Source organism: Miniopterus natalensis, chromosome 2 (genome assembly GCF_054644295.1).
Source record: "Miniopterus natalensis isolate mMinNat1 chromosome 2, mMinNat1.hap1, whole genome shotgun sequence".
Lineage (NCBI taxonomy): Eukaryota > Metazoa > Chordata > Mammalia > Chiroptera > Miniopteridae > Miniopterus > Miniopterus natalensis.
In genome coordinates, this window is record NC_142082.1 from 21,757,093 (window position 1) to 21,778,518 (window position 21,426).

The window sequence follows — 21,426 nt, forward strand, 5'->3', positions numbered from 1 at the left end:
TTATGGCATTGCATTTATTATTTTGTAACCTTTCCTCATCTCAAGTCTGCTGATTAAGTTAGTTTCTATTGACTAACAGAATCAGTATGAGATAGCTTTAAAATTGTGTAATATGAAAGCTTATCTGTGGAATTATATATATAGAGAGAGATATTATATGATATACAAATAATATAATATAACAAATTATATATGAAAATTCTACTTTTTTCTTGTTACAGCAAAACAATAATATGCAGGTTTTGAATCCAAGGCAATGTGGCAATACATGTACTTTTTCTTTTCCATTTTCCTGTCCATTGAAGATAATTACTCTGGAAAAATAAATAAAGGGGGGAAAATCACCTGTATGCCCAATGAAGTTAAAAATGCTGGTTAATTCAATAAATAGCATGAGAGTAACTTCATTATAGAGTTCTATAATGTAATCTATTTTTAACCAATATCTGAATACACAAATGCTAAAAAATTAAATATTAGAAAAAATGTAAAAGATAACACTGCAAGACATTTTAAATGAATTGAATGTCATGTATTGATCTATGTATTTTATTGATCTATGATGTAGCTTACATTATTGAAAAATGTTCTCCAATTTAATTTTCATTGTATGCATCTGTATGACTACTACCATCTAATATATGTTTATATTATTTATATTTTTCTAATACATTACATTTTCTCTGCCTCTCTATCTCATCCTTAAAATATTTGATACTCACTATGATATTATGGATTCTTTGTTTTCTAGGCCACTCTTGGGTTCACTCTCACTTTCAAGTTCCCTGTACATTTAAAAACAAATATAATCACTTAAAATTATATTTTCTTCAAAGATTACGGTAAAAAACTCTGCACCATCTGTCTGTACTGAAACAGTTTTGAATTCCTTTCTGAGATCTAGGAGCAGCCACTACTTGAAACTATCTTACCACTGAAGTAATCTCTCATGAGTAATTAAGACTAACGAGAAAAAAACACAGTAATGTAAGTTGACCTGAAAATTAGCTTAGGTCATTTTCATATGTATAATGTTATTAGTTAAATAACTTTAAACTTTTTTGACCTTCATCTTCTGCCCTACTTCTTTTATTTATTTATTTTTCAATTACAGCTTACCTTCAATACTATTTTGTATTAATTTCAGATGTACAGCACAGTGATTAGACAATCACATATTTCACAGTGACCCCCACAATATTTCCAGTACCCACCTGGTACCGTACATAGTTAGTAGAATATTATTGGCTATATTCCCTATGCTGTACCTTTGCTGTACCTTCCCTATGCTGTACATCCCCGTGATTGTTTTGTAACCACCAATTTGTACTTCTCAGTTCCTTCACCTTCTTCCCCCCAACCCCCTTCCCCCTGGCAACCATCAGTCTGTTCTCTTCATGAACCTGCTTCAATTTTGATTGTTCATCTGTTTTATTCTTTAGATTCCATGTATTAGTGAAATTATATGTTGCTCGTCTTTTTGACTGACTGACTTCACTAACTACTTTCCTGGGTTTCCCTGCTATCTTTTAATAAGACAATGCATGCAAAATTCTTTGAAATATATAAATATTAAAACTAAAGTAATAAAATTTAATATAGTTAGTGATTAAGATTAAATAATAAAAAGAGGTCAATAAACATTCACTAGAAATGATTTTCACTTAATTTTACCCCTAACAGAGTCCAAGTTGTTATAAGATTAAAATTGCTTACATTAAAAAAAAAAAAATGTGTTCATTATTCATTGTATTAATCCTCAGTATATTATTACATTTCCAAATAAAGATAAAATTAAATCTGAGTTAGTACTAGTAACGTTATCAAAATGTTCTTTATTAATGTGTTACTATGGATACTAACATATTATAAAAGTACTGAATCTTAAATATAAAATCAATTTACTCATCGCTTATATACTCCTCGGTTTTCCATTTTTTTCTTTGCAGATAAACTTTTACCAGAGTTGCTATCATTACACAGAGAATAATGCAGAAAGGGATGAGTAGGAAAAGTGGCCATCTTATAGCTTTGGAAGGGTAAATATCCTCGTTATACCATCTATCTAGGAAAGAAGACATCAGTGATTTAAAATAAATTATGAGCAATATAGGGAAGCTATTTCTGTATTTCAATATAACAATTAGAATAAAAATTTTTAGCAATTTGATAATATTTTAATGAAGTAGATAAGTTGAGAGTATTAGTGCCCAAAGAGACTCTTCTAACTCTTACAATAATAGTTTTATCCCTTGCTTTTGATTGAGAGCCTTCTATTCCTTGTAGTCTCTTTTCAGAACTGACAATATAAATGAAAAGAATGACAGTGTGATCCCTGTATAAGTCAAGTTTCTCTTAATGTCCATTTTCAATAAGAAATACTGTACATTTAATGAAATTTCAGTAAAGTCCAAATTATCTTTTCTTCTATTGCATTGATATATATTTTCATATTTAATCTAAGAAATTATTGCTTATCCTAAGATCATATATGATTTTTCCTATGTTTCTTTCAAGAAGATTTACACTTTCAACTTCTTCCTTTAGATTTATGATCTGCCCCATATCAATTGTTCAGTGACTTGGGATTTTTGAGGATCTTTGGGCTACCGTGAGTTGTTATAATAGAATGTTTTGAACTGATTTTCCTTCCGCATTAAACTATCTTTGTACTTTTCATGAAAAATTGATTAACCTAATATTAATGGGTACATTTCTAGGCTCCTTATTTCATTATATTGATCTACTTGTATATCTATCCTTTACAAATGCCACTGTCTTGATTATACTAAATCTTTACTATACTACATTCAATATAAGGCAAATAGACTGTCTTTTTTCATTCTTTTTCAGGGTCGTTGGGCTATTCTAAATGCCCTTGTTTATTTTAGAATCATTGTTAACATCTAAAAAGTTACATGCTTTTATGCTTTTCGTAAATCTATGGAATTGGTGAGAACTGAAATGTTAGCAATAATGGCCTTCCAATAGCTGAATATGGCATATTTATTCATTTATTTGTATGTTTAACATTTATCTCCATTTTGTTTTAATTTCAGTGCTAAGGTCCTGCACATCTTTTGTTAAATTCATTCCTAATATTTTATATTTTTATAGTATTGTAAATGGTACTGATTTTATTTTTATTTACCGCTGCTATTGTGTAATAATACTGACTTTTGAACATTTTTCCTTTGAACTTTCAGAAAATATTACTTCTGGAAGTGTTCTTTTTTTCTGTTGTTTTTGTTTGTTTGTTTGGTTGGTTGGTTGGTTGGTTGGTTGGTTTTTAATCCTCCCCTGAGGATATTTTTTCCATTGCTTTTCTGAGAGAGTGGAAGGGAGGGAGAAACACCGATTTGAGAGAGACACATCAATTTGTCACCTCCCACAGGAGCCCCGACGGAGGCTAGGGATCGAGACTGCAACCAAAGTACGTGCCCTTGACTGCACTGGAACCCTAGGCCCTTCAGTTCGAGGGCCAGTGCTCTAACCATTGAGCAAAACCGGCTAGGGCTAAAAGTGATTTTGTAGATTCTTTAGGACTTTCTATGTAATTAATCATATCATCTTCAGTCTTATTTAATTCATTCCAATCTCCATGCTTCTGATTTCTTGTTATTTTGCTATTTATTGCACTTGCTAGGACTATTGGGAAAATGTTGAATAGACATTATAAGAGCAGACTTTATGTTTTGTTAATATTTTGAAGAAAAATGTACTTTATAGTAAAATATATTAACTGTTTTTGTTGATTTTTTTTATCAGATTGATGAAGTTTACTTACGTTAGTAGTTTTCTGCTTTTTAAAAAATATCATGAATAGGTGGTAAATTTTGTCAAGTGATTTTTCTGCACCAAATAAAAAAATAATATACTTAAAATTTTTTTTTGTTGATTTAGTGAACTGTACTGATTGACTTTCAAATGATAAAAGATTCTTGTGTTCCTAAAATAAACCCCATATAGCCTGGATTCTTATCTTTTTAATATAGATAGCTATATAAAGTGAGCTAATATTTTCTTGAGAATGTTTACGTCTATGTTCATGAAATAAATTTTTCTGTAATTTTTTTTAACTTCTTTGTCTCGATTTGGCACCAGGGTTATGTTTACCATATGCAATGAGGTGATAGGAGTCCTCTCACCACTTTTTTTTCCTAATGGTATTTCTTACTTGAAAAAAATTAGTGGAATTAACCTGTATTTTTACCATCTAGGCCTGTGTTTTTAAAATTTGTGTTGGTTTCGATTTTTAAAAATCATAAACTAACAGATCTAAGAAGTTTGGCTTCTGGTTTCTTGGTAATACCCTTTAATTTATAATTCTTTCCATTCGGAATAGCCCCTTTTATATCTGAATAGCTTCTTTCCTCTAATTGATTGGAACTCAAAGAGCATGTGGGATATTGAGATCACTTTCAGTCTGAGCTGATGTAATTTCTTTAAAAATGTGTGCATTTCTTGTGTATCAAATAAAAATATACCCTGGGAAGCAGTTGAGATCTTGCTCCCCAACAAATGTCAGTTTAGTTCAAATAAACACATATAAAAAACTTTTATAAAAATTCATGATGATAATAATAATAATAAGTCTTATTAAATAAAGGCCATACCCACAAATCTCTTTGAGATAAGCATTTTTCTAAATTGGGCTGGTGAGGCTGCCATGGAATAACATACTTAATTTTCTTAGCAGCCTTTTTGTTTGAAAGTTTTATAAGGCATTCTAATACGTTATTTAAAAGGGCTTTTGATTAGATGAAGATATCAAAGAAAAACTAAGATTTCTGAGATTTTCATAAAAGGGTTTTTACAGTCACGTGTTTGGATTAATTTTTACCTGAGGTGAAATTTTATTGCTTAACATCTCAAATTTGGCTGTTACACATTTATTACTTTAAGAATAGTTTTTTTCCAGAACACACAGGAATAATAATGTTTCTTTTGCAAGCCAAAAAAAAATATTTAAAAAATTAATTAGCTCTTTTACATTTGCTCTACATTTTACCTGAAAACTGAACTGTTCTTTCATTAATTATTATCATCTTCTTATATTTAATCACAGGTAATTTAAGTCACCTACATGAAAATCTTTACAATGTACCAAGAAATCTTGCCAATCAGAACACTGAATTCTACTTTCCATAATTCCACAGGCAGCAATGATGCCAAATAACTCACCAATTCATAACAAAACTCATTTTTCCAACTTCTAGTAACATGCTTTTGAATCGCTCACCAACTGTCTTCTGAAGACAATTTTATAACACACTAATAGTTTTCAACAGTTTCCTAGAGGTCTTTCTACCACACACCATCCAATGCTAAAGCTAATGTCACATGTTTTAGATACTTAATATATAAATACACCTTCTGGTATCAACTTGCTTTCGTGTGTGTGTGTGTGTGTGTGTGTGTGTGTGTGTGTGTGTGTATGAAAGAGAGGGAACTGTGTGAGAAACTACAAATTTGGTAACTTAAAACAATCATTTAAATTTAACCATTTTGTGGGTCATGAATTTGGGGAGGGCTTAGTTGTGTAGTTGTATTTTTTTGTCTCAGTGTAATCAAATTTCATACAGAGCAGATAAGTTTCGACAGAATAAGTGGTCCAAGAATGAGAGTCCCAAGAATTAGTATTTGAAAAGACCCAAGCAGAATCTGCAGGAAGATCATGGAAGTCCCAGAATCTCACTTCTGAGTATTTTACTGATTAATCATATCACTAAGGTCAACCTGGATTCTAGCAAAGGAGTAGTCTCCTCTATTCATTGGGGAAATGGCATGTGTGTGCATGAACAGAAGCAATTAATTTCAGTCTATTTGAACATAAGCTGCTGCAAGTTGTTACTACTAAAATGGAAACAGCTTGATAATGCTTAAATATGCTATAATTTAGTAATCTATTACCATATGGCCTTAAATAATGAAATGAATGTCAAAATGTTAAGAACTACCTCTGGCTCAAAATCTGGAAAACTTGCTTTAATTATATGCAAATTTAGTCCTACCCTAAGCATCATTGGATATACTGGCTTGCTCTAAAGTCCATTCCTGCATCAAACAAACAAACAAAAATGTATAGGGTACTACATTTCCCCAGTTCACTGACTTTTTGTCTTCTAGTTAGGTTTAGCCAATGGAAGTCACTGGATAAAATTTGGAACATCAGAAAAGTAAAATATCCATGGTATTTATCCCCCTTCCTCTCCTACATCCCTAATAATGGCTGTGAATGCTCTACATCTCTACCTCATGCTGGGCAGTACCTCTCCCTGTGGTCTACATACTGATATGTAGCTTTGACCATAGTTATATGTCATGCCTCTTGGCTCAGGTTCTGGATGCAGAAATATCACCTCCTTTTATTGTCTCACCAGCCCCAAGAAATGATAGTGGATTTCTACAGTTGCTAATCTCATTTGCTTCACCATTCTCTAATTGGTTTTTATCACTGCCGTTATGTCTTACCTGATGCCTTATATTAAGTTTCTTTTGTATAAAGGACTAAACTGATCTCTATTTTCCTGCCTTGGCCCTTACTGACATATCTCAGCTATAATGTATGTTAAATATGTCCTATTATATTACTCTCTATAAGTAAAACATAAGTTAATAGCTATACATGATTTACTATTTGATGTCCAATCTAACACAGCCTAAATATAAATTGATAGACAAAGTAGTATTTATTTTTTTAGTTTAATAAATTAAAATGTATTTTAATTATGTTTTCAATTTGTTATTAGTACTTACCAGAACTACGGCCTATTATAACAGGTGGAAAATTGCCGCTGTTAATACTCCCACCAGGCCATAAATCTTGTGTATTTCTACAAGTTGGAGGTAAAAAGGGGGCATCACAGTGACAGTTCTTTTTATTATTGCATTTCTGAAAACAGGAGAAATATTATTTTGTAATATAAGTAGCTCAAATTACTTGTGTTCAAGTAGAATTTTAAAATGATACTGAAATAAGGCCAATTTTATTGTGTGGTTTATGAGTACATGAATGTGTGTGTTTGTTTAGCTGCATGTTTGTTTTCCTAAGATCACTCTCAATGATTTCTATTCTTGTGTTGTAATACTGATACTTACACCATGATTGTTGCATTTTTCTGGACAGTCATAAACCAAGTCACTTATTATACACTGCTTATCTCTGCATATCTAAAAAGGAAATAGGCCAAAGTAAGTTAACTGAAATGCCATCTGTGTTTGGAATCTAATTAAGAGGTATTGATTTAACAATAAATTTAATATATTAACAAGTGATTAATTTATAGTGCTACTATGTTTTTAGCACTAGATGAGACTCTGATTATCTGAGAGTAAACAAAACAATAAAAGCATCTTCCCTGCTTTTGCTGGGATGGAAGGTACAGACATAAAATAAATAGAATCAAAGATTAACATATAATAATTAGTATAATGAAAAAATATAGTTATATGAAAACAATACAGGGGACTTATCTAATATGTAAGAACAGTAAAATCTTCTTATTGAGCTCTAACATTGAACAGAACTAAATCAAGCATAGAAATGAAAGACAGGTACTTATAGAAAAAGGAATATTCAAAATGAGCCTGGCAGGTGTGACTCAGTGGTTGAATGTCAACCCATGAACCAAGAGGTCACCAGTTTGATTCCAGGTAAGGACACATGTTCCGGGTTGCGGGCTCGATTCCCAGTAAGAAGAAGCCAATCGATGATATTTCTCTCTCAGTGATGTTTCTATTGCTCTATCTCTCCCTCTCCCTCTCTCTCTACAAATCAATCAAAAAAACATATTTAATATTTAAAATGACCCTGCATTGGAAATAGTATGGAATTTTGGAAAAATATTAAGGGCAATGTAGCTGTTACACAGAAAACAGCCATTAAATCACTAATTAAATATTTGAGTTCTACAATGTGCTTGGCCCTGAGAACACAAAAAAATTCATACTGCTCATATTGGAGTAAAAGATATAAAAACACAAACACAGACAAAAACAAAACAAAACACTCAATGTGATGTGACAGAAGTTGTTATGGCAGGATTGTGTAGGACCTTCCAATCTCAATCAGAATGTTGGCCTATAACCTGTAAGCAATTGGTTTTATTTAGAGATTGAATTGAAAGACGGGAAGCTGATAAAAGTAGGTTTTAGAAAAGAAGATGGGAAGGCAAAAGAAAATGTAGAGAGATAAATTAGAATGTCATTACAGTAGTCCAGGAAAATGATAACCAGAGAGTGAAACTGAGTGGCATTGGTTTAGATAGAAATCAGTGGCTGTATTTGAGATGTAGTTAAAAAGATTAATCCACCTAAGTTTCATGATAGACACACAGAAGATGAAAAGAGAGGCGGATCCATGACAACAAGGGTTCTGGCTTCTCTAACTCTTCTGGTTGTGGTACAATTAACTGAGATAGAGAAAGCTAAGTATAAAGCCCTAAAGTTTAGAATATTATACAAAGAAAGGAAGGGAGGTAGGAAGGAGGGAGGGAGGGAGGTAGGAGGGAGGGAGGGAAGAGGGAGGAGGGAGGAAGGAAGGAAGGAAGGAATTGAGGAAAATCTATAGTAACTCTGGAAGCAGTCTAAGGTCTAAAGCAACCAAGAAAATTTCAATCAAGATAAAGCCAAAAATATAGAAAAATTTGTAGCTGTTTTTGCTCGCCCTTACCCTACTCCTTCCCTGGCATGGCACAGTCTTGTGCTGAAGATGGCAGCTGCTGAGTTCCCAATTCCCTCCCTTAAACTGAAGGGAGCAGAGGAGACCATATTTTCAATATTACAAACTATTTCAATACTACAAACTGTCTTAGAAGTTCCTGAAGGACTTGTCTCAATTTACCTAATTTAAATCTCAGATGGAGAGAAGCAATTGACACTATTCAGGACAGCTGTAGGAAAACTAAGACTTTAAACAACTGGGGCAAGATATTATGGGTGAAGACATACAGTAGGCCATCTAAGGCCCCAAAGAAATACTTGCATGAGACAATTTGGAGGAATAAGACTTAAAAACATCCATGAATGTGGGAAATCAAAAAAGCCACACAGAGGCCCTGGAAAGAGGCATGTCACAAAAATAGCAGAAGACCATAAGCTTTAGCCATAGGCTCATCCCGAGGCTCAGAGAGTACCCAACAAATTAGTAAAAGACTAGCCCTGCACAAAACCTATCTAAAAACAATGGGAGAAGTGATTGTTTTATATTTTAAAAAATCACAAGATATAAAAAGAAACAGGAAAACATATTTCATTTAAAGGAAGAAAATGAAGTGACATATTATTTTTAAATGACTATACTAAATATGCTGAAGAAGCTAAATGAAAACATGAATAAAGAATGAAAGGAAATTAGAAAAATGACATGAACAAAATGAGAATGTCAACAGAGAGATGGCAATTTTAAATAGTAATCAGAACAAACTGTGGTGCTGAAAAATACAATACAGGCATACCTCATTTCATTGTGCTGTACTTTATTGCAATTTATAGAAGGTGTGCCTTTTTTACAAACTGAAGGTTTGTGGCAACCCTGCATTGAGCAAAGCTAATGGCACCATTTTCCCGGTAGCATTTGCTTACTTTGTGTCTCTGTATCACATTTTTGGTAATTTTCACACTATTTCTTGCTTTTTCATTATTATATTTGTTACAGTGATCTGCGATCAGTGACCTTTGATGTTACAACTGCAATTGTTTGGGGTGCCATGAACCATGCCCACATAAGATGGAGAATGTAATTGATAAATGTCATGTGTGTTCTGACTGTCCACTGGACTGTTTCCCCACCTCACTCCCTCTCCTCAAGTCTCCGTTCCCTGAGACACAACAATATTTGAATTCCTAAAATTAACCTTAGAATGGCCTCTCTGTGTTCAAGTGAAAGGAAGAGTCTCACATCTCTCACTTTAAATCAAAAGTTAAAAATAATTGAGTGAGAAAGGCACATTAAAAGCTGAGATAGGTCAAAGGCTAGGCTTCTTGTGCCAAAGAGTTAGTTGAGCTGTGAATGCAAAAGACAAGTTATTGAAGGTAATTAAAGTGCTAGTCAAGTGAACACATGAATGTCAAGAAAGCAGTATAGCTTTCTTGTGAATATGGAAAAAGTTTTAGTGGTCTGGAGAGAAGATCAAACACTCCACACCATTCCCCTAAGCCAAAGCCTAATCTAGAGCAAGAACCTAACTCACTCTCAATTCTGTGAAGTCTGAGAGAGGCGAGGCAATTGCAGAAAAACAGTTTGAAGCTAGAAGAGGTTGGTTAATAAGGATTAAGAAGCAATTTCCATAACATCAAAGTACATGGTAAAGCAGCAAGTGCTGATGTAGAAGTGACAGCAAGTTAGCCAGAAGATCTAGCTAAGATAACTGATAAAGGTGGCTACACTAAACAGACTTTCAGTGTAGATAAAGCAGCCTTATACTGGAAGAAGATGACATCTAGGACTTTCATAGCTAGAGAAGAGAAGTCAACGCATTGCTTCAAAGCATCAAAGAACAATCTGACTCTCTTGTTAGGTGCTAATGCAGTTGATGACTTTAAATTAAAGCCAATGTTCATTTACCATTCCAAAAATCCTGGGGCCCTTAGGAATCATGTTAAATCTACTCTACCTTTGCTCTATAAATGGCACAATGAAGCCTGATGGCAGCACATCTGTTTACAACATGGTTTACTGAATCTTTTAAGCCCCCTGTTGAGACTTACTGCTCAGAAGAAAAGATTTCTTTTAAAATAGTACTGCTCATTGACAGTGCACCTGGACACCCAAGAGCTCTCATGATGTACAATGAGATTGTTTGTTTGTTTTCATGCTTGATAACACAACATCCATTATGCAGCCCACAGATAAAATCTTATTAAAGAAATACATTTTTATAAGGCTATAGCTCTCATAATAGTGTCATGATAGCTATAGCTGTCATAATAGACTCATCCTCTGATGGATCTAGGAAAAGTAAATTGAAAACCTTCTGGAAAGGACTCACCAGTCTAGATGCCAATAAGAAAATTTGTGAATCATGGAAAGAGGCCAAAATATCAACATTAATAGAAGTTTGAAAGAACTTGATTCCAACCCTTGTGGACAACTGAAGGGTTCAAGATTCCAGTGGGGGAAACAACTGGAGATATGGTGAAAATAGCAAGAGAAATAGAATTAGAAGTGGAGTCTGAAGATGTGACTGGTTTGCTGCAATCTCATGATAAAATTTTAATTGATGAGGAGTTGCTGCTTATGATTGGGCAAAGAAATTGGTTTGTTGAAATGAAATACATTCCTAGTGAAGATGTTGTAACGATTGTTGAAATGACAACAAGGGATTTAGACTATTATGTAAACTTAGCTGATAAAGCAGCACAGGGTTGGAGAAGATTGACTCCAATCTTGAAAGAAGTGCTGTTGGTAAAATGCTATCAAATAGCATCACATGATGCAGAGAAATTGTTCATGAAAGAAAAAGTCAATCGGTGAAGCAATCTTTATTGTTATCTTATTTTTAAGAAATTGTCACAAACACCCCAACATTCAAAAATGACCATCCTAACCAGTAAGCAGCCATCAACATCAAGACAACACCTTTTACTATAAAAAAGATTATGACTTGCTGAAGACTCGGGTGATGGTTAGCATTTTTTAGCAATAAAGTATTTTTAATTAAAGTATGTGCATTTTTTTATTATTATGCAAAATAATAATCAGTTGCATTTCTTTACATCAGTGGTACTCATTTTAAAAAGGAAATTAAGTAAGCAGTTCCCCTTACAATAGCACCAAAAAGAATAAAATACTTAGGAATAAACTTAATCAAGGAGTTGAAAGACTTATACCTGAAAACTACAAAATACTGCTGAAAGATATTAAAGAAGGCACAAACCAATTGGAGGATATCCCATGTTCATGCAAGAAGACTTAATATTGTTAAGTGGTCAATACTATCCAAAGAAATCTGCAGATTCAGTACAATCCTATAAAATACCTATGTTTTTCGCATAAATAGAAACACTCATCCTAAAACTTATTATAGAATCTTTTTTCTTTCTTTAAATATATCTTTATTGATTTCAGAAAGAGGAAAGGAGAAGGAGAGAGATAGAAACATCAATGATGAGAGTCATTGATTGGCTACCTCCTGCACGTTCCACACTGGGGATCGAGCCAGCAACCCCGGCATGTTCCCTGACCAGGAATCAAACCCTGATTGATTGCCTGGATCCTAGGTTGACGCTCAACCACTGAGCCATGCCCGGCTGAGCTATTATAGAATCTTAAGGGACTACAAATAGCTAAAACAATCTTTAAAAAAGAAGAAAAATTTGAGCAACTACTTATTGATTTCAAACTTACTAAAAAAGGTACAAAATTCAAAACATTATAGGACTTACATAAAGACAGATATACAAACCAATGGAGAAGAATAAAGAATCCATAAATAAAGTTTTTCAGATAGGTCAAATTATTTTCAACAAGGTTGCCACAGAAATTCATACTAACTATCCACAGGCAAAAGAATGAACTTGGACCTTTAATTTATACTATATACAAAAATTAACTAAATAGGGATCCTAGACCTAAACATAAATCTAAAACTATAAAACTCCTAGAAAAAAAACAGGGTAATTGACATTTAATTTGGCAATAATTTCTTGGATGTGACACAAAAAACATAGGAAAAAAAAAATAGATAAACTGTACAATATCTAAATTAAATAAACTTTTGTGCATCAAAGGACTCAATCAACAAAGTTAAAGGCATCCCATGAGATGAGAGAAAATATCTACAAATCATATATCTAATTAAAAATTAATATCTAGAATATATAAAGAACTCCTAAAACTCAACAAGAAATAACAACTCAATTTTTTTTTAAATGGGCACAGGATGTGAATAGACATTTCTTTAAAGAAGATATATAAATGCCCAATAAGCATATGGAAATATGCTCAACATCACTAATAATTAAAGAAACAAAAATAAAAAATGATAATGAGGTACCACTTCAACCCATTAGAATAGCTATTAGAAAAAATAAAAAAGAATAAATGTTGGTGAGAATGTGGAGAATTTGTAATTCTTCTGCACTGATGGTGAGAATGTAAAGTAGTAAAGAAACAGTATAGAGTTCCCCCAAAATCAAACAGAATTACCATATGATCCAGAAATTTCCCCTCTAGGTATATAATCAAAACATTTGAAACAGACACCTGAACAGAAATTTGCACACCAATGATAATGACAGCATTATTTAAAACAGCCCAAAGGTGGAAATAAACCAAATGTCCAATGACAAATAAACGGATAAACAACATATGGTATAAACATAGAATGAAATACGATTCATCCTTAACATGGAATGAAATTTTGATACATGCAAAAACATGGATTAATTTGAAAATATTACACCAGATAAAATAAGTTGGACGCAAAAGGACAAATATTGTATGATCCCACTTGTGTGAGGTACCTAGAATACAGAAATTTATAGAGCCAGAAATTAAAATAGTGATTACCAGGGGCTATGGGAAGGAGTCACTGGGGAGTTATAGTTTGATGGGTACAGACTTTCTGTTTGGGATGATGAACATTTTCTGGAGATGAACAGTGATAATCATTGCACAAAAATGTGAAGGTACTTGTGTCCCTGAACTGTACACTTAAAAATGGTTAAGGTGGTAAATGTTATGTTATGCATATTTTACCACAAAGATAGTATGTTGTATCCAGTGCTTTATAGACTAGGATAAGAAGTAACATCACTAAGCTCATGTTATGAGAACAATATAGTTGATCCTTGACCAACTCCAGGCTAAGGATGCTGACCCACTTAAGGTTGAAAAATAGAGCACAAGTAAAACTTTTGACTCTTCCAAAATTTGACTATAGTCAGCTCTTGGTACCCATGGAATTGGTTCCAAAATCCATGTATGCTCAAGTTCTTTATATAAAATGGCATAGGACAATTACCTTCTGCCCTCTATATCTGCAGTTTCCCAGCCCCGGATCAAATACACTGTTTTCAATCTACTATTAGTTGAATCCACAGATGGGAAACCCATGGATATGGAGAACTGACTGTACTTATTGAAAACAAATCTGAGTATAAGTGTAAGTCTGAGAATTGAAACAATATGTATGGATTCAATACCTCTTGCTATTTCTTTGTTGAAAAAAGGAATTTTGAAATTTCTTATGACAATGTGTTCATTCTAATCCAAATGGACATTTATATAGGAGTATGTAAAAAAGGGCACTCTAACTTGCAGAATACATAACAGTTTTAGAGCACTAACATGCAGTTAGCCTGATCATCTTTTTTTTAGAAGCAATATATGATATATATGAAGCCAACATTTTGTGGCCATCACTTGGATAACACCTTCCAAAATCTCTTCCCAGCCTCTCTATCTCTCTACCTTGGAACAGAAACTTTTCCAACATCATCATGTATTCTTTTTAAATGATAAACAGTAGCATGTCTTCAGACTGCTGAAATAGATGTCTATTTGCTAAATCACCTTGGTCATGAAGATGGTAGTAAAGTAGTGACTGCCTGATAGCCCTTTTTTTTCTCACTAACTATGGTGAGCAAAGATGGCATGCACCTTCCCCTCTCCCCTTAGCTCTTACAATAATTCTTCTTGCAATGTGGAGATAGTTGGTGTTCTATCAACCATCTTGAAAGCATAAAAAAGAGTATCACTGTACAAGAAAAGGATCTATAGCTGGAAAGTAGACTGAGTCTGGATCATTGATGACATAATGGAACCCCATAATGTCTAATGGACAATATCCACAATTTTTTTTATATGATAGGAAGGATACACCCTGCACTGTTTATGCCATTCTTGGTGGTTCTTGTTTCCTGTGCAGTTCCTAACTCATACAGTCTGTGGTAGGCTATTTAGAAATAATAGAAAGTTAAAAATTAAAGATAGTTTAGGCAATCATTTGGGAAATATTTTGCAAAGTTAATTTCATAAAAGCAATTTTGTTACCAAGTTTTTTAAATGACTGACTTTTGTGTGAGAATTTGGGGTGACAACTTTTAAAATTTGTATTCCTAATTTTTAAAATGAATATTAGTAAAGTTAGGTTGTAATAAGATCTTATTATATATGACAAATATTTCCATAAATATCAAGTAAAAATATATTAATTTTAAATATGTATACATTTATAATGATTTGCAATTACAATGTGAAAAATTGTGAGATTTCATTTATACCTGGTCATAACCAAAACAAAATTTTTAGTCTTCATTTACAACAAAATATCTTCTGCTTCCAAGTAAATTATATTTTGCCTTTTCTTCTATTCTTCATTAAGTAATTTAATATATTATGTTTCTTATTAGGCCAGAGAAACTTTGTAACTTAAAATCTAGATGTGAGAATAATTTAAATGAGCTTTGTTGTGTATTTATGCATATATACATCAGCGCCATGTATTTCATAGAGCAAAAAGCTAGGAAGACAGAAATGTTGATACAAATCCATATGTACTATGGAATAATAAAAATAGCAAAATCAGATAATACAATGGAATATTCTTGAAAAAAATATGTAGTTAGTATAGATAGATAAGTATTATATTGTCCCCCAAAATGTATACACAATGTCTGTAGATTTTATTAAATTGTGAAAATGAAATGTATTTTAATAAACACTGGCTTTATAATTATTCAAAATGTGTATACTTTTTTGGGAGACTATATATATATATATATAGAGAGAGAGAGAGAGATTTGATTGAATGTTCATAAAAATAGGAAGAATAGTTACACCTCATATATGTGCCTTCGAGTTTGTGTTTTCTCTATGCATTCTATATTATTTTCATCACTAAAATGGACATATATGATTTAACAGCTATTTTAAAGTATTTATATCGTAAGATAGATCACATTAGAATTACTCTGTGTAATATAATTTAACAAAATACAGTGAATAAATAATATAATTCTCAGATCAGTGAATATACCTAATTTCTAAGAAAAAAGCCAATAAAATATTCATGGTGATATCATCTATGCATGAATACAGATAATATATTATTTCTTTTAAAAATTTTTTATTATTTAAAAATTTTTCTATTTTCTTATTTTTGAAATTGAATGTACACTTACATTATGAGGAAAATACTAGCCATGCATTTAAAAATAAAGTATAAATTAGAAAGTCATTTGGGACTAAAATTTACATACCAGTTGCTCACCACAACTAGTTCCATCTTTTACCCACATCTTTGAGCTTTCTGGATGATCCCATTTATATTCCAATGAGACACAGAGATCCTTCGATAGTTTACTATAAATAACAGTGGCATCTTGAATTTGAAGTATATTTTCACCTTCATATTTGCATACTAATTTTCCACACCGCACATCTCTATAAATTACCAATAAATGAAGATCATTAGTTTTAAATACATAGAAATATTAGAATACCATTTCTAAAGCAAAAAGATTTAAAGCATTGAAGTTTTGAAAAAAGATGTATGCAATTAATTGTGAAACACCAAAAAAATGAGGGCCTTGCATGCATTGATAATAATAACTCAACATTTTAATAATTATGAACAACTTCCTAGTTAACCTGATAACTTTTCTGTAATGATTCTTTCATTTTTTATTCTTAGACATAATCAATTTCCAGTTTATTCTAGTCTAAAAAAATTATAAAGTTTATCTAATTATCAGTCTTATTTGATTTCCTTTTCAGTTTTTTGTGTGTTTTTTAAAAATATGTCTTTATTGATTTCGGAGGGAGAGGAAGGGAGATGGAGAAAGAGAGAAAGGCCAATGATGAGAGAGTCATTGACTGGCTACCTCCTGCATGCCCCCCACTGGGGATCGAGCCCACAACCCAGGTATGTGCTCTGACTGGGAATCAAATTTCGATCTCCTAGATCATAGGTCAGTGCTCAACCGCTGCTGAGTCATGCTGGCTGGCTGGGTCCTTTTCAGTTTTTTAAACAATGTCTACTCTCACCTTTATGTGTAAAGACTTTGAGACCCACATCAAGAAGTATTATATGCAATAATTATTAATATAAAACCACTAAAATACATCATAATGATAGAGCTATAAAGCACAAAAACTTATGAAAGTAACCATAAAATTTAAAAAAGCATTAATAACAAAAAATAATACAACTTATGATTGATTTTTCCAACAGAAATAATAGAGTTCAAAGGATTATTGAATGACAGATTCAAAGATGAAACAAACTGTCTACTGTCCATTTTATATGGAGAGAAAATATCTTTCAAAATGAAATGTGGCATTATCAGACAATAATTTAAAAAATTTGTCATCAGCAGTCCTGGTCTAAAGAAAATGTAGAGTGAGTTCTTCATATTGAAAGAAATTATTCTAGATGTAACCTGTATAAATACAAAATACATATAGCTTTAATATGATTGAGAAGTTTCCTTTCTATTCATAGTTAGATGAGAGTGTTTATCATGGGTCATTGTTAGATTTTGTGATAAATCAGACACAAAATAAAGAGAATTGTGAAGATAAATCTAAATGAGGGGACTGTGTGAAAGAGAACATATAGGTTAAGTCATCTCCTCCCTCAAGCAAGTATAAAACTGGGCAAATTTGTCCAAACAAGCATTTCAGAGCTATGAAAACTGATCAAAGACAAACAACAAATTGAGAAGCATTTATGAAAAGCTGCTATAAAATCAAGTAATAATAGTGAGAGGCTATGGTCTTCATGCCTGAGTCTGCTGCCATGCCCTCTCCCAGCTCAGTTGATGCTGTCATTTTATCAGGGCAGGCCTGACCATGAAAACCAATAGACTTAATGTCTCCTTGATTTGGTGCAGAGGACAGAAAAAAAAAATCTCACCCAGCAGAATTTTGGGCAAAGGAAGCAAACTTTTTAGGGAAAAATAGCATCACATTTAGCCTGAGGTGGAGGTTCCAGTTGGGGTTAGTGACAGACCAGCCAGAATTTAAAGGCATAACCCTAGAAATGATAGCTACAAAAAGGGTGGTGATAAACTTTCCCTACATCACATTCCTAGTTGACCAGAAGGTTGTGTGCATGTGCTGAGGAGACTTGAGAAAGATTGATTGGAAGTAACACCAGAGGAAACTTTAAGTTTGCTTAAATCTAAATATGCTCCCAAATTCACAAACAGAGCCATCTCTCTCTCTTTCTTTCTCTCTCTCTCACACACACACACACAATGCCAGGTGACTTTAGTTATGAATTCTGGGACATATATAAAAAAATTAATGGTAATTCCATGCAGACGTCATAGAAAATGAGAAGGGTAAAACACTTTCCAACTCATTCTGTGAGGCAGGTTTTATCCTGATATCAGATCCAAGTCAATTCATCACAATATGATGAACATTGATACACAAATCCTGAACAAAATATTAGCAAATCAAATCTAGAATTATATAAGAATAATTACATGCCATAACTAAGTGGGAATTAGCCAAGAATGCAGGATTAGGTTAATATCTAAGATATTCTAATTCATCCAATATAAAAGGAAAAATGCTCAATCACAGAAAAAGCACCTCATAAAATCCAGGAGTGATCCATTATAAACATTCTCATCTAACCAGAAATAGAAAGGAACTTCCTCAATCTGATAGACCTGCATGTATAGTCTACTAGTAATATTATGGTTCAAGTTGTTCCTTTAATCAGGAATAAGACAAAACAATTCTGTTTTTATCACTTTTATGCAATGGAGCAAAGATTTTATAGGTATATATAAAAGCTATGATCTATAAAAACATAAATGAATAAATTGAACTTCATCAAAATTAAAATATTTTTCTCTCCAAAAGGTATCATTAAGGAAAGAAAGATAAAGGATAGTCAAAATAAAATATTTATAATTTATATATGGATGAAGATTATATTCTAAATACATAAACTACTTTTATAATTCAATAATAACAACAAAACCTAATTTAAAAATGGGCTACAGATTTCTCAAGATATTTCACCAAAGAAGATATGTAAATACTTAATAATCACATGAAAGAGTGGTCATTTCATAAATCAAGTAAATGCTAATTAAAACCAGAATAAGGTACCTATTTTGCATGGCAAAACAAAACAAAACAAAACAAGCAAGCAAAACAAAGTTGTGATAACACTAAATGTTGGTGAGGATGTAGAAAAGTTGGTGGAACTCTCATACATTATTAATGGAAATGTAAAGTGATACAGTCACTCTGGAAAATATTTGGGCAGTTTCTTAAAATATTAAACATATACTTGCCAAATGACCCAGCAATTCCACTTCTAACTGTGCATCCAAGTGAAATGGACAAAAAAAAACACACAACTATGATTAATACCTTAAAGTCTCTAAAGGCAAAAAATGTCAACATGAAAGATCAGAGAGAAAATATCAGCAGAGATATGGAAACTGTAAGGACCAACAATAAGACTCAAAAAAAAAAAAAAATCTTCCAAGGACTTATCAATAACTCAATCAAAATGGCAGAAATAAGACTCAGTGAACTTAGTGATAGGTCAACAGAAACTTCCCAAAGTGAAACACAATTATAAAGAGTAGCGGAAAAAACAAACAAACAGAAAATCCAAGAACTCTGGAACAATATCATAAAGTGTAACATTCTCTTAATAAGAATAGCAAAAGGAAAAGAAAAATTGGGGCAGAAGGAATATTTAAAAGTTTATGGCCAAAATCTCTCCAAAATTATTGACAAACATGAAACCACAAATTCAAGAGAAACAGAGAATGACAAGCAGGATAAATCCCAAAACAGAAACCACCCACAAAAACATCATATTTCAACTAAAGAAAGCCAGCCAATGAGAAAATTTTGAAGGCCAACTATGTTGGGGATACACTTTTCAGAGGACTAAGGATAAGAATTACAGCAGACTTTTCATTAAAACACACACACACACAAAAAAACACGTGCAATTAAGATTGTCAAGGGAATGCCCGGCCAGGCATGGCTCAGAGGTTGAGCGTCGACCTGGGATCCAGATGATCAGGGTTCGATTCCTGGTCAGGGCACATGCCCGGGTTGCGGGCTCGATCAATGACTCTCTCATCATTGATGTTTCTGTCTCTCTCTCTTCCTCTCTCTGAAATCAATAAAGATATAAAAAAAAAAAAAAAAAAAAAAAAAAGATTGTCAAGGGAAGTTTCAAATGTTAAAAGAAAAACCACTAACTAAGCATTCTGTGTCTAGTGAAAATATCCTCCAAAAATTAGAAGTAAAAGTTTTCTCAAACAAAAATTAATAGAATTATTTGCCAGCAGATCTGACTTGCAGGAAATGTTATATGAAGTTCTTCAGACAAAATAAAAATTACATGGTCAGAAGCTGCATCTATATAAAGAAAGGAGTATCAGAAAATGAATAAATAAAAGAATAATAGTTTTAAATTTTTTATTCTTAACTGCACTAAAATATAACTGTCTACTTAGAGCAATAATACAAAGAATGTATTGAATGTTTATTGAATATGTATAAGTAAAATGAATAACAATGATTTCACAAGATGCAGAAATTGGGATAATAGTAAACCTGCACTACACAGAAAGCAGTATACTGTTATTTGAGGGTGGGCTATTACTGTGTCATATGTTATTATTTGAAGATAACAATTATGAATCTCACTATACCAGTAATCACTTTTAATGGGAATGGTTTAAACAACCAATTAAAATCTAGACATTGTCAGAGTGAATAATGAAAATATGACCCAAAGTCGGTATACCACCTGAAAATTAATTAATGTAATATAATATATTAAGAGAATTATGGACAAAATCTATAGAATCATGTCAATAAGATGGATGAAAAACACTTGAAAAAAATGCAATCACCATGCAAGATTAAAAATTCTCAACAAAGAAGGAATTCAGAGAAACTCCCAATCAGATAAAAGACATCAACAAAAAAATCTATAGCTCCCAATAAACTTAACAGTGAAAGGTTGAATTTTTCCCACAAAATTGGGAATGAGTAAGTGTCACTTCTTTCTCCACTTATATTTCAACATTTTAATGATATATATACACAGTGTAATCAAGCAAGAAAAAACAATGAAAGTCTTCCCAATTAGAAAACAATATTAATCAAAACTTTATTTGCAGTTAATATGATCCTAAACATGGAAATGCTAAGAAATTCACATACCAAAAATCAATCAATCAATCAATCAATCAATCAATCAATCAATCAATAGTTTAGGAAGGTAACACAATATAAAAGATCAATATAAATTGCTATTTACATTTTCATTAAGGGAGCTGTGGTGCAACATGAAAAGTAACAATATTCACACCATAGGAGTGCCAGAGGAGGTCAAAAGTAAGCAAGGATTAGGGATACTGTTTGAAGAAATAATGGTAGAAAACTTCCCTAACCTGGTCAAGGAAAAAGTCACACAAATT

General features: G+C 32.3%; 1 protein-coding gene across 1 annotated transcript in view; it reads right to left on the reverse strand.

The window, feature by feature from the left end:
- Positions 1–721: 721 nt before the first annotated feature.
- The window catches only part of LOC107523939 (disintegrin and metalloproteinase domain-containing protein 2), a 102,093-nt gene continuing 81,388 nt past the window's right edge, over positions 722–21,426 (reverse strand). The window contains exons 14-18 of the mRNA XM_016195638.2: positions 16,207–16,390; positions 7,102–7,173; positions 6,760–6,895; positions 1,906–2,065; positions 722–785 (exon numbers count right to left, since the gene is read on the reverse strand). Coding sequence (XP_016051124.2) covers positions 722–785; positions 1,906–2,065; positions 6,760–6,895; positions 7,102–7,173; positions 16,207–16,390 — 616 coding nt within the window. The remainder of the gene's footprint in view (positions 786–1,905; positions 2,066–6,759; positions 6,896–7,101; positions 7,174–16,206; positions 16,391–21,426) is intronic.